Here is a 12,119-nt window from a genome sequence, read left to right on the forward strand (position 1 = left end):
CTCACAACTAAAGGCACCGTGGCTGATGTTAGCTGACTTGCTGGCCAACCATAAGCGTTACCTGGTAGGTAACCACCCATACAATCAGATTGTGATTCAGACTACGAATGCCGTGAATGTAATTACCCCGATCTACATGCTAGAGAAAACCTCAATGAAGAAGAAACAGTGTGTAAGCATACATATTAACACATGTGCAATTAAACGTGTGCATTTACGGGGTGATTTCTCAGGCTTAAAAGCTCGCCTTTTATTAAAAAGGTAAATGCAAACTCTTTTCATTCTGAAGGGCACAAACCACGTTGGATTTCAGCCGTTAAATGCGCAAAAATGTCGATACACCAGATAAATAAGCGCAACATATTATCAGTTGTATTGTATGCTTACAATACATATAGAAATGTGTTAATCGTTAACTAATAGTATGGGATGGTGTTTTTCGACTCGCGCCTTGATTTAAACGATTCCATGTCTTGGTGGGTTTGCGTAGCTTATTGTCAATATCTTTACACCTGTTTTTAAGACTTATTGACTGAAACGGGCTTTCACGAAAAAAGTTAGGGCTTTGCTACAGGATACACCCTCCACAAGTTAAGGAAGTAAAAATAAAAGGTATATATTTCTGTTTATTTAAACCTTTTAAGTTCGTATGCATAGCCCCATTTGACTGTTTTAGTTTTTTTTTTCTTTTCTTTCTTCAGTAATATTTAATCTCCTTAAAGAAAAACAACATATGCATTTTACTTTTTTGTATCTCTTTAGTAATATTTTAGTGTAAAAGGATAACCAGTATTTAAACCTTTTATGTTACTTTATAAAGTTATTTTACACAATGTTGAAAAATTAATAAGAAAGCTACAAATTTTGGCAGCTGCTGCTTTAATTTTCAATGAAATGAAAGAAGCTCTTCAAGAGAAAACCTCAATGAAGAAGAAACAGTTTGCACTATCTAAAAAGGAGAAACCCTCATTTATAAAGGTTTGCTGCAGATGACTTAACTGAAAATAAATGAATAGTTCCTATGTGTATAATACATATTTATCTATTTGACTTATGCCTTTATTCCAGCAACTTGCAACATCTGAGGTACAATTTGTTATATTACTTTTGTTTTTTGCAGCACAGGCAGGTGAATTGACTTCCTCAGGGTCACACAGTGGTGTCAGTACCAGGATTTGAACTGACAAGCTCCGGGTTTGCTGAAATATTACTGAAGAAAGAAAAAAAATGAAAACGGGCAAATGGGGCTATGCATACAAATGTCCATCCATCCATTATCCAACCCGCTATATCCTAAATACAGGAGCCAATCCCTGCCAACACAGGGCACAAGGCAGGAAACAAACCCCGGGCAAGGTGCCAGCCCACCGCAGGGTGCACACACCCACACACACCAGGGACAATTTAGAATCGCCAATGCACCTAACCTGCATGTCTTTGGACTGTGGGAGGAAACCGGAGTACCCGGAGGAAACCCAGACAGACACGGGGAGAACATTCAAACTCCACGCAGGGAAGCGAACCGGATCTCCTAACAGGCACCTTTCACTGCGCCACCATACCGCCCGCATACAAACTTAAAAGGTTTAAATAAAACAGAAATATATACCTTTATTTTTACTTCCTTAACTTGTGGAGGGTGTATCCTGTAGCAAAGCCCGAACTTTTTTCATGAAAGCCCCTTTCAGTCAATAAGCCTTAAAAACAGGTATAAAGCTAAACTTGCAGCACCGCTATTCAATTACACTCGCCTAATGCCTCTCCTAAGGGGACATACTGTGGGATCTGGGCATCCGTCAAAGCACCAATCACAGGCCCGATTAGAAAGCGGGAAGCTGTGATTTGTCGTCTCCCTCCCATGTAACAATCACAGCCCGTGTTACAACGCACTATGTATGTGTCTGTGTATGTATGTGTATATATATATGTATATATATATGTGGATGTGTATATATATATATATATATATATATATATATATATATATATATATATATATATATATATATATATATGGATGTGTATATATATATATATATATATATATATATATATATATATATATATATATATATATATATATATATATATATATATATATATATATATATATATATATATGTAGATATGTATATATATGTAGATATGTATATATATATATATATATATATATATATGTATATACTGTATATGGTTACATAACCTCTTTAACATACTACTTCTCCTCTGCGAAGTGCGGGTATTTTGCTAGTATATATATTAAATAAATAAATAAAATTCCAACTTCTTTCTGTCTGTCTGTCTGCTTTTCACGAGAGAACTACTTAATGGATTTAGATCCATTGGTTTCTATAGTTTGCTTGAACATTCCAGTTGATATTGCGACTTCTCTCATCGTGCTAAGAATCATAGTTCTCTTGCAGGAGCAATATATTCGCACTAATCCAAGACAGAGGCTGTGGGCCCAGGGGAGAGGGAAACATGATGTCAGGAGTGGGGAGCCGGGTTTGGCCCTCCTCACTGTCCTTTTTCACTAATACGCGCGAGGAGCTGCTAGTTATATTTACGACTGTCAATAATCCCCACTGCCTGATCTGTGATGAATGTATCTTGAGAGTGAATAGAGTTTATTCTGAAATCTATTATAAGTTCCTTGGTTTTTGCCATGTTTAGATGTAGAAAAGACTCCTCACACCAGTTAACAAAATCATCTGCCACTAAACAGTGATGGGTTTGATTCTAATTTAGTAGACTAACAATCATCACGTCATCAGATTTAAAAATTTACTGCGACAATACATTAGTGTAGAGGAATTACAAAAGAGGTGAAAAAAAAAAAAACACAGCCCTGAGGGGACCCTGTGGATGAGGACAGCATGTCAGAGAGACACCACCATCACTCTTTGACTCCTGTCTTTTAAAGAGTCAATCAGCTACCAAATTTAAGTTCAAATTAAGATAATTTATAAGTCTCTCTGCAAGAAGGTGGGGTGGAGGAGAAGGTTAAAAGCAAGAGCCTTACGAGATGATCTCCAAGTGGTTATATAATAAATGACGTAAAGTAAAAATTGCACCCTCTGTACCTCTATTAGACTGGTATGCAAATTAAAATGGATCTAATAAACCCGGTTTCATAACCAGTGATGTCAGACCCACTGGCCTGAAGTAATTTCAGATGTTAGGTTTTCTGTTTTAAGCTAGAGGAATGCGGTTGCTTTGAAGGATTACTTGGACTAGATGTTTATTTTTTCTGAACATTGATGAAAAATAATCTGCAGGATGTTTAGCAATATATGCTTTGCATAGGATACCTGTATAGATAATAAAAGGCGTTTCTGGGTTTCACAGGTTGTGTGTTTGTTTCAAGACGTTTTGTGGACTATTCCATATAAAACCTCATTGATAATACAAATGGATGTGCAAATGAATACAAATGAAAGTGATTTGAAACTACTGGCGTGGAAGTTATAATAATAATAATAAAAAACTGAGGTGCTCAAGTCATACTTACATGATGTTTGTTGTAGCAGCTTTCCTTTCCTCATTTTTGAGGCTACACTGCTATATAAATTGACCAAAGCATAGTTTCCTGGACGAAGCAAGCAGGCCAGAATTCTCTCCTCACAAAGAAAGCCAGCCTCTCCCCAAGTAGCGTCAAACAGAGACTCACATAAAGTCCGTAGTTGTGCTGCCTGACGATCAGGGTCGACATGCATGACAGATAGTACTGAGTAAACATTTTCAATAGTTGTCCTTTGCTCAAATGAGATTGAGGAATGATGGACAGATGCCAGTCTGTTCAATGAGTCCTGCAGGAATTCAGTGAAAAGTTTTTGAAGTAAAAAGTTGTGCTCCACATGTACACTCTCTGACCCATCAGTCAGCAAGTGCCCAATCAGTGCCTGAGCAAGTCTTGGCACCTTCTCTAACAAGGCCTGCAAACACAAGGTAGTCTCTGCACTTAGGGGTCTGCTCCAATACTCCCTTTTTCTCTCTTGTATTATATGAGGACTATGAATATGCAAAAATGCAAGGTGGAACTCCTGTAAGAAGAAAGAAAAATTATTTAATAAACATTGGTTTTGTTGACAGTTGTTGCATAAAATATCACAAGATTTAATTTTAAACTGGAAAAATGTTTATATAGCCTTTACTAAATGATAACAACATGCGTGTCTTTCTCTTCAACTCACTAAGGATGTGATACACCTCTCTTATACACTATTTAGGAAAAAATACCCAAATTATTTAAAGTTGAGAACAATAAAGCAAATCTGTGCTACAAAACAATAAAAAAAATGTATAACCAGGGTCCAAAATAGCTCTGACATGTATTAACAACACATCTGCAATTACCACAAATAAACATTATTTAAAACAACTGGTTCATAAGAACATCAGCACTTTGACAAACAAGAGGAGTCCAACCAGCCCATCAAGCTCATTTGTTTAGCGAATAGTTAAGAGACTTCTAAAAGGCTGTCAAGGTTCAGCATCAGTGACATAATTTGGTAGCTTGTTTCCAATTCTCCCAGCTTTTTGAGTAAAGAAGTGCTCCCTGGCTTCAGTCTAAAATTCACTTCTCCTTAATTTACACCACAATCCTCAGGTACAGGACTCTCCATTTAGTTGAAAGAAGTCGGCTGGGTCTTCTCTATTGATGCCTTTGAGAGAGTTTGTAATAAACAAATAATACAAATATAAGTCATCCCTTGCAATTCGTGGGTTTGTCATTAATAATTAAATGGAAATTATTTTGTGAGTTTTGAAATCAATTGCGGTGGCACGGTGGCGCAGTGGTAGCGCTGCTGCCTCGCAGTTAGGAGACCTGGGTTCACTTCCCGGGTCCTCCCTGTGTGGAGTTTGCATGTTCTCCCCGTGTCTGCGTGGGTTTCCTCCGGGCGCTCTGGTTTCCTCCCACAGTCCAAAGGCATGCAGGTTAGGTGGATTGGCGATTCTAAATTGGCCCTAGTGTGTGCTTGGTGTGTGGGTGTGTTTGTGTGTGTGCTGCGGTGGGTTGGCACCCTGCCCGGGATTGATTCCTGCCTTGTGCCCTGTGTTGGTTGGGATTGGCTCCAGCAGACCCCCGTGACCCTGTGTTCGGATTCAGCGGGTTGGAAAATGGATGGATGGATGGAAATTAATTGCAGAAAACTGCAGAAAATGCTGTAGCCCGGCTGCTTAGATGGACTGCAAAACATTCCCACAATCATTGGGAAGCTTCAGTGGTTGCTGCTAGAGCTGCTGGGTAAAAGATGAGGGCACAATTTTTAAAAGCTAGTCATTACAAGCCTGCAGGATTGCAATTGATGGGGTCTTTTTGTATCAACTGGTTTACAATTACACCCAGTGGATTACAGTCTCTCTGGATTTATGTTCTTGTCCTGTGCCTGCTTGTTTTTTTTTTGTTCTTTATTTCGCCTTATACAATTTCTTGTATTAGAAATGTGTTAGTTTTCGCATACCCCTTGGGGTCAGAGCGCAGGGTCAGCCATTGTACAGCGCCACTGGAGCAATTGAAGGTTAAGGGCCTTGCTCAAGGGCCCAGCAGAGTAGGATCTCTTTTTGGCAGTGACGGGGATTCGAACCAGCAACCTTCGGGATACCAGCACAGATCCTTAGCCTCAACAGCCACCACTCTGCCCCAAAGGGAGTCGTGGAGGATCGAACTCATGACCTTTTGATTCACAGTCAGCAACTGATACTGTTGCGCGAAGGGCAGGAAAACGTCTTTATCTGGGAGCATTCCCAACTTCTACAAATTAAGTATTTTTGTTGCTAATAAAAATTTACAGTTCACTAAAAAAAAAAAAAAAAAAAAAAAAAAAAAAAAACAAACAAACTTCTGAACTACACACTTTGGGAGACGCCACGCATCTTTGTCTCAGCAGCCAGTCTTACACACGTGAATTGCTTGCTGCAACTATCATTCTATGTTGCGTTTCTTGCAACTTTTTGAATTTTTGTAGTGCAATAAACTTAAAATATACAGCAATTATTGGCCCAAAACATTTTGTGAATTTTTGTATTCATGGGGGTACTGCGCCCCTAACCTCAATGAATTCAAGGGAGAAACTGTACACATTTACCATAGTGCACAAAAAAACTTCAGCAGCATGATTTTTCAGTTGACTAGTGTTAAGCAACAGTGGCACATGTAAGACCTCAAGATATACTCAACTACATTTATTTTTGCTAATATTCAAAAAAAAAAAAAAACATGTGAAACCCCCTTAAACAGAATCCTGATTGTTAATTTGAAATACAGTCTCAATTTGTTTGTACTAAGTGCTCTAACAGCAGCTTCCCATGCTGCATGAGGATTCCTGTTGCTGCCGATTTTTCTTCTAGTCAGCTTTCATTAGTGGTGAATACCTACCTAAAAATGGATTCCCACTGTACAGTATACCACAATAAAGGGGACATTCATCCTAAAATCTGCTGTTGATGCTTACGTTAAAAGTGTTTCCTGCCTGTATGTTTTAAATGTCAATAATAGCGTTCAGATGGTATGCAGAAAAAATAAGAAATTCTGTTATATGATTCAGTACTTTTTTTTCGCTCTGTCACAGATAAAACACAATTCTATGGGGTTGTCTAACATCTGGGCAGAAGGCAGTTAAGATTTTGTTCACTATGCATTCAAAATTGACTAAACAAGGTCTGTTACAGGAAGGGGGCTACTATACTCCACAGTTATGAAAGTCACTGAAACAGAAGCACTACTATTAACATCTAAAGGGCTGCAAACAAGAAAAATATTTTCATTATAGTTTTGTCAGCTGCATGATGACATCATAGGCCAAAACCAATCAGCAGCCATGAAGTCACCAACACTTCAAGGTTGGGTTTTAGAGACTGAGTAGGGCTGAAAAGAAATGAACTAATTTGTTCGACCTACAAACATTTAGCTGACCTTATGGTTCACTGCAGCAGTAACATCTTTCATCATTATACTCCAATCCTCTGATGCTGGTGGTCTTAACGAGCCATGTAATAACCTTTGTTCCATGGATGGTAAAACCTTTGTACAGTGCATCCAGAAAGTATTCACAGCGCATCACTTTTTCCACCTTTTGTTATGTTACAGCTTTATTCCAAAATGGATTAAATTCATTTTTTTCCTCAGAATTCTGCACACAACACCCCATAATGACAACGTGAAAAAAGTTTACTTGAGGTTTTTGCAAATTTATTAAAAATAAAAAAAACTGAGAAATCACATGTACATAAGTATTCACAGCCTTTGCTCAATACTTTGTTGATGCACCTTAGGCAGCAATTACAGCCTCAAGTCTTTTTGAATATGATACCATAAGCTTGCCACACATATCCTTGGCCAGTTTCGCCCATTCCTCTTTGCAGCACCTCTCAAGCTCCATCAGGTTGGATGGGAAGCATCGGTGCACAGCCATTTTAAGATCTCTCCAGAGATGTTCAATCGGATTCAAGTCTGGGCTCTGGCTGGGCCACTCAAGGACATTCACAGAGTTGTCCTGAAGCCACTCCTTTGATATCTTGGCTGTGTGCTTAGGGTCGTTGTCCTGCTGAAAGATGAACCGTCACCCCAGTCTGAGGTCAAGAGCGCTCTGGAGCAGGTTTTCATCCAGGATGTCTCTGTACATTGCTGCAGTCATCTTTCCCTTTATCCTGATTAGTCTCCCAGTTCCTGCCGCTGAAAAACATCCCCACAGCATGATGCTGCCACCACCATGCTTCACTGTAGGGATGGTGCCAGGTTTCCTCCAAACGTGACGCCTGGCATTTCTACCAAAGAGTTCAATCTTTGTCTCATCAGACCAGAGAATTTTCTTTCTCATGGTCTGAGACTCCTTCAGGTGCCTTTTGGCAAACTCCAGGTGGGCTGCCATGTGCCTTTTACTAAGGAGTGGCTTCCATCTGGCCACTCTACCATACAGGCCTGATTGGTGGATTGCTGCATAGATAGTTGTCCTTCTGGAAGGTTCTCCTATCTCCACAGAGAACCTCTTGAGCTCTGACAGAGTGACCATCGGGTTCTTGGTCACCTCCCTGACTAAGGCCCTTCTCCCCCGATCGCTCAGTTTAGATGGCCGGCCAGCTCTTGGAAGAGTCCTGGTGGTTTCGAACTTCTTCCACTTACGGATGATGGAGGCCACTGTGCTCATTGGGACATTCAAAGCAGCAGAAATTTTTCTGTAACCTTCCCCAGATTTGTGCCTCGAGACAATCCCGTCTCGGAGGTCTACAGACAGTTTCTTTGACTTTATGCTTGGTTTGTGCTCTGACATGAACTGTCAACTGTGGGACCTTACATAGACAGGTGTGTGCCTTTCCAAATCATGTCCAACCAACTGAATTTACCACAGGTGGACTCCAATTAAGCTGCAGAAACATCTCAAGGATGATCAGGGTAAACAGGATGCACCTGAGCTCAATTTCGAGCTTCACGGCAAAGGCTGTGAGTACTTATGTACATGTGCTTTCTCAATTTTTTTATTTTTAATAAATTTGCAAAAACCTCAAGTAAACTTTTTTCATGTTGTCATTATGGGGTGTTGTATGTAGAATTCTGAGGAAAAAAATGAATTTAATCCACTTTAGAATAAGGCTGTAACATAACAAAATGTGGAAAAAGTGATGCGCTGTAAATACTTTCTGGATGCACTGTATAATGCTGATATCTGTGCTGCAGTTTTTTCTTTTAAGTTTTGTTTACCTGTAGTAATATTTTAATGAACTGTTTTTAATATATTCAACAAATTGTTAAGCGCCCAAAGTATAAAAGAAATTTATTATTAAAAGGATACACCTCATTTGCTTTTGCACAGTTTGATAGTTATTTTCCATGTTTATTTCTGTACCATGAAGCAATTAACATTTCAACACTACAATATTTTAAATTACATTGTTTAGTTTATTTTTTTATTTGACCCCATCAAATGCTATTATTGAATTTATGACTAAAGACCAATAAAAATGCTTTATTTGAAGGGAAGAAATAAGAAACAAGCTGCTCTTGCCTTGAGAACATTCTCTGTAGTTCCACTTGGCAGCTCTTCTAAAAGGAGCATAAATTCAAGTTCACGCTTGACAAACTCTGGCACCTATGAAAATGTAGAGAAAAAAAATGTAACTGGTTATTTTGTTTAAAATACAGTATGTTTGTGATGAAAAAAGAAGTCAGAAGAGAAAATATTACTAATACACAAAGGGATTTCCAGCTTTTACAGGACTATGCCAGCTTAGGTATCATCAGCCACAGAGTACATGACAGGAGGCTAGAGGGAGACAGAAAGCCACATCCAAACAGGCGCCCATAAGACTTGCTGATGTTACTGCTACACAAATGATGATCAAGATATACAAATTCCAGAAGCAGATGGGGACACTAGGAAGGTTTGGCAGGTGGTCGGTGAAACTTCAGCAGATGACAGCAGTGGAATCCCAAACGGGCCTGGAAGACTTTAAGTGTCCAAGAAGAAGAGCTCTTAGTCTGGCGTTACTTCCCTGTGAATTAGTAGCCCTGGAGATTTAAAGATCACCTGATATCTGAAGTACAAACTTGGTAGAGTTTAAAAGACATTCCTTCTAAACAAGTAATTAACTCTGGAGTCTTGATGTTGACCAAGACAAAGGCACAACTTAGGAGGAGGAGATGATTTAATCCAATCAAAAAGACAGGAGTGAAGAACTTTACAGTTAGATCCAATAGAACAGCAGATTGTCTTTTTTTTATTTACTTCATTTGCACCTCTGTGGTCATTTATTATGTTTTGTTTAATAACAAACACAGGTTTTGACATACATGAGGTTTCAGCAATCTTTGCTTCAAGTGTCAGTGGCTTACAGAAATGTCCACCAATCAAAAATTGCTTTCTATCTGAACTTTACATTTTGTAATTTACTATTTATATTCTGTCAACTTCATTTTATTATGGATTATTTTTTAAATCGTGCTTTCAGTAAGTTTTTATGAAAACAAGTCACCTTTAGTTTTTATAGCACAATTAAACCACCATTTTACTTACAACACTGTCAAACTTTCTAATCAAAAGCTGTTGCATCTTCCAGCTCTGATACTGTAAGCCACTAAACTTCATTAATACTAGAATTACCAGAGCCTACGAAAAAACTCATAGATCCGGCCCACCTTAAATCCGTTCACACCTCTCCCTCAGCATCTTTTGTCCTGTAAATATGCTGATTAAGACAAGCAATAAGCAGCCTGCTATTCCATTCCCCCAACACCGCAGAACATGCACAAAGTTCTCCCAGCTCATGCCTTGATTATCTGGGAGTGAAGTGCTGGAGTTTTAGAATGAAAATAATAGATCGTTATTTGGGAACACATGTATTTCATGTGTGTTCTGTTTCTACAATAATAATCCTATCACTTTATTTTATGTGGATTCGTTCCCTGGACATACTTACTTTTACAACGTGGGCATGGATTTTTACACGCCGAGACTCGTCTATTCAAGTACTCAACTTAGAGTGCGGAGAACAAATGCCAGTGCCGGTGTGGTTCCCTATTTACCCGACGAGGTAAGAAGGCGGTATCGTGGCAGCAGAGCTGGCACTAAGCTAAAAATGAAGCGGCTTGCGAGAAAGTGGCGTTTTAAGCCTTCGGTGCCTTCTGTGATTCTGGGGAATGTGAACTCAATCTCAAATAAGATCGACGAACTGGCTGCGCTGGTGAAAAATGTCAGAACCTACAGAGAATGCAGTTTGTTGTGCTTTTGTGAAACGTGGCTAACTACCACCATCCCAGATGCTAACGTGGAGCTACCCGGGTTTAGCACAGTTAGAGCGGACAGAGATGCAAATACCTGTGGGAAGCACAAAGGAGGAGGACTCGCTCTCTATGTTAATACACGGGGGTGTAACTCTGGACATGTCAACGTCAAAGTCTCCACTTGCTGCAGGGACATCGAACTGTTGGCCATAAGTTTGCGTCCCTATTACTTGCCCAGAGAGTTTGGACACGTCATTGTTGTCATCGTGTACATCCCTCCTCTGGCAGACGTGGAGACAGAGAGTGACATCATCCATTCTGCAGTTGCTAAGTTACAAATGCAGCACCCTGAGGTGCTTGTGTTAATCGCTGGAGACTTTAACCATGTGACGCTGGACAAAACATTACCTGCCTTCTCCCAGTATGTGGACTGTAACACCCGGGGAAATAAGACTATTGATTTACTGTATGCAAACGTTAAAGACGCATACAGCGCCACCCCGCTGCCTGCGCTTGGGAAAGCAGATCATAACCTGGTTCTGCTTCAGCCTCACTACAAACCAAAAGTGAGGGTCCTACCTACAACTACACGATCATTCAGGAAGTGGATCCCGGAGGCAGAGAAGGCTCTGAGAGAATGTTTTGGAACTACAGACTGGGATATTCTGCAGGGATCACATAGTGAGAACATTGAGAAAGTTGTTGACTGCACTACTGACTACATCAACTTCTGTATGGACATTGCAGTTCCAGTAAGAACTGTACGCTGCTATGCTAACAACAAGCCATGGATTACAAGTGACATCAAGGGCCTTTTGAACCAGAAGAAAAGGGCTTTTAAAGGCAGTGATCAGCATGAGCTCAAGCGCGTGCAGAAGGAACTCCGAGTCCAGCTCAGGGCGGCGAAGGAGCAGTACAGGAGAAAGCTGGAGCAGAAGTTGCAGAATAACAGCATGAAGGAAGTGTGGGATGGGATGAAGATCATCACTGGCTGCAGCTCGAAGCGGGGTACCACCATCGAGAGAGATGTGAAGAGAGCAAACCAAATACACAACTTCTTTAACAGGTTTGACCACCCTAACCCACTCTCACTCTCACCTAGGAGTACTGCACCCTCCACACATCCTTCTGCTGATACCAGCATAGGAGAGACATCCCCATCCATAATTACAACAGCGCAAGTGAGCAGAGAGCTGAGGAGACTTCGTGCCAGCAAAGCAGCGGGTCCAGATGGAGTATCGCCACGACTGCTGAAGGTCTGTGCATCGGAGCTGGGGGGTCCTCTACAGCGCATCTTCAACCTGAGCCTGGAACAGGGGAGAGTCCCGAGGCTTTGGAAAACATCTTGCATCACCCCAGTCCCAAAGGTATCACGTCCTAGTGAGCTGAATGACTTCCGGCC

The 12,119-nt window shown here is 40.3% G+C and overlaps 1 protein-coding gene across 1 annotated transcript in view; it reads right to left on the minus strand.

Annotated features, from left to right (window-relative positions):
• Positions 1-12,119, minus strand: part of zfyve26 (zinc finger, FYVE domain containing 26) — a 168,078-nt gene that overhangs the window by 105,541 nt on the left and 50,418 nt on the right. Inside the window, 2 exon segments of the mRNA XM_051920021.1 lie at positions 3,512-4,043; positions 8,982-9,086. Coding sequence (XP_051775981.1) covers positions 3,512-4,043; positions 8,982-9,086 — 637 coding nt within the window.

Source organism: Erpetoichthys calabaricus, chromosome 16 (genome assembly GCF_900747795.2).
Source record: "Erpetoichthys calabaricus chromosome 16, fErpCal1.3, whole genome shotgun sequence".
NCBI lineage: Eukaryota > Metazoa > Chordata > Cladistia > Polypteriformes > Polypteridae > Erpetoichthys > Erpetoichthys calabaricus.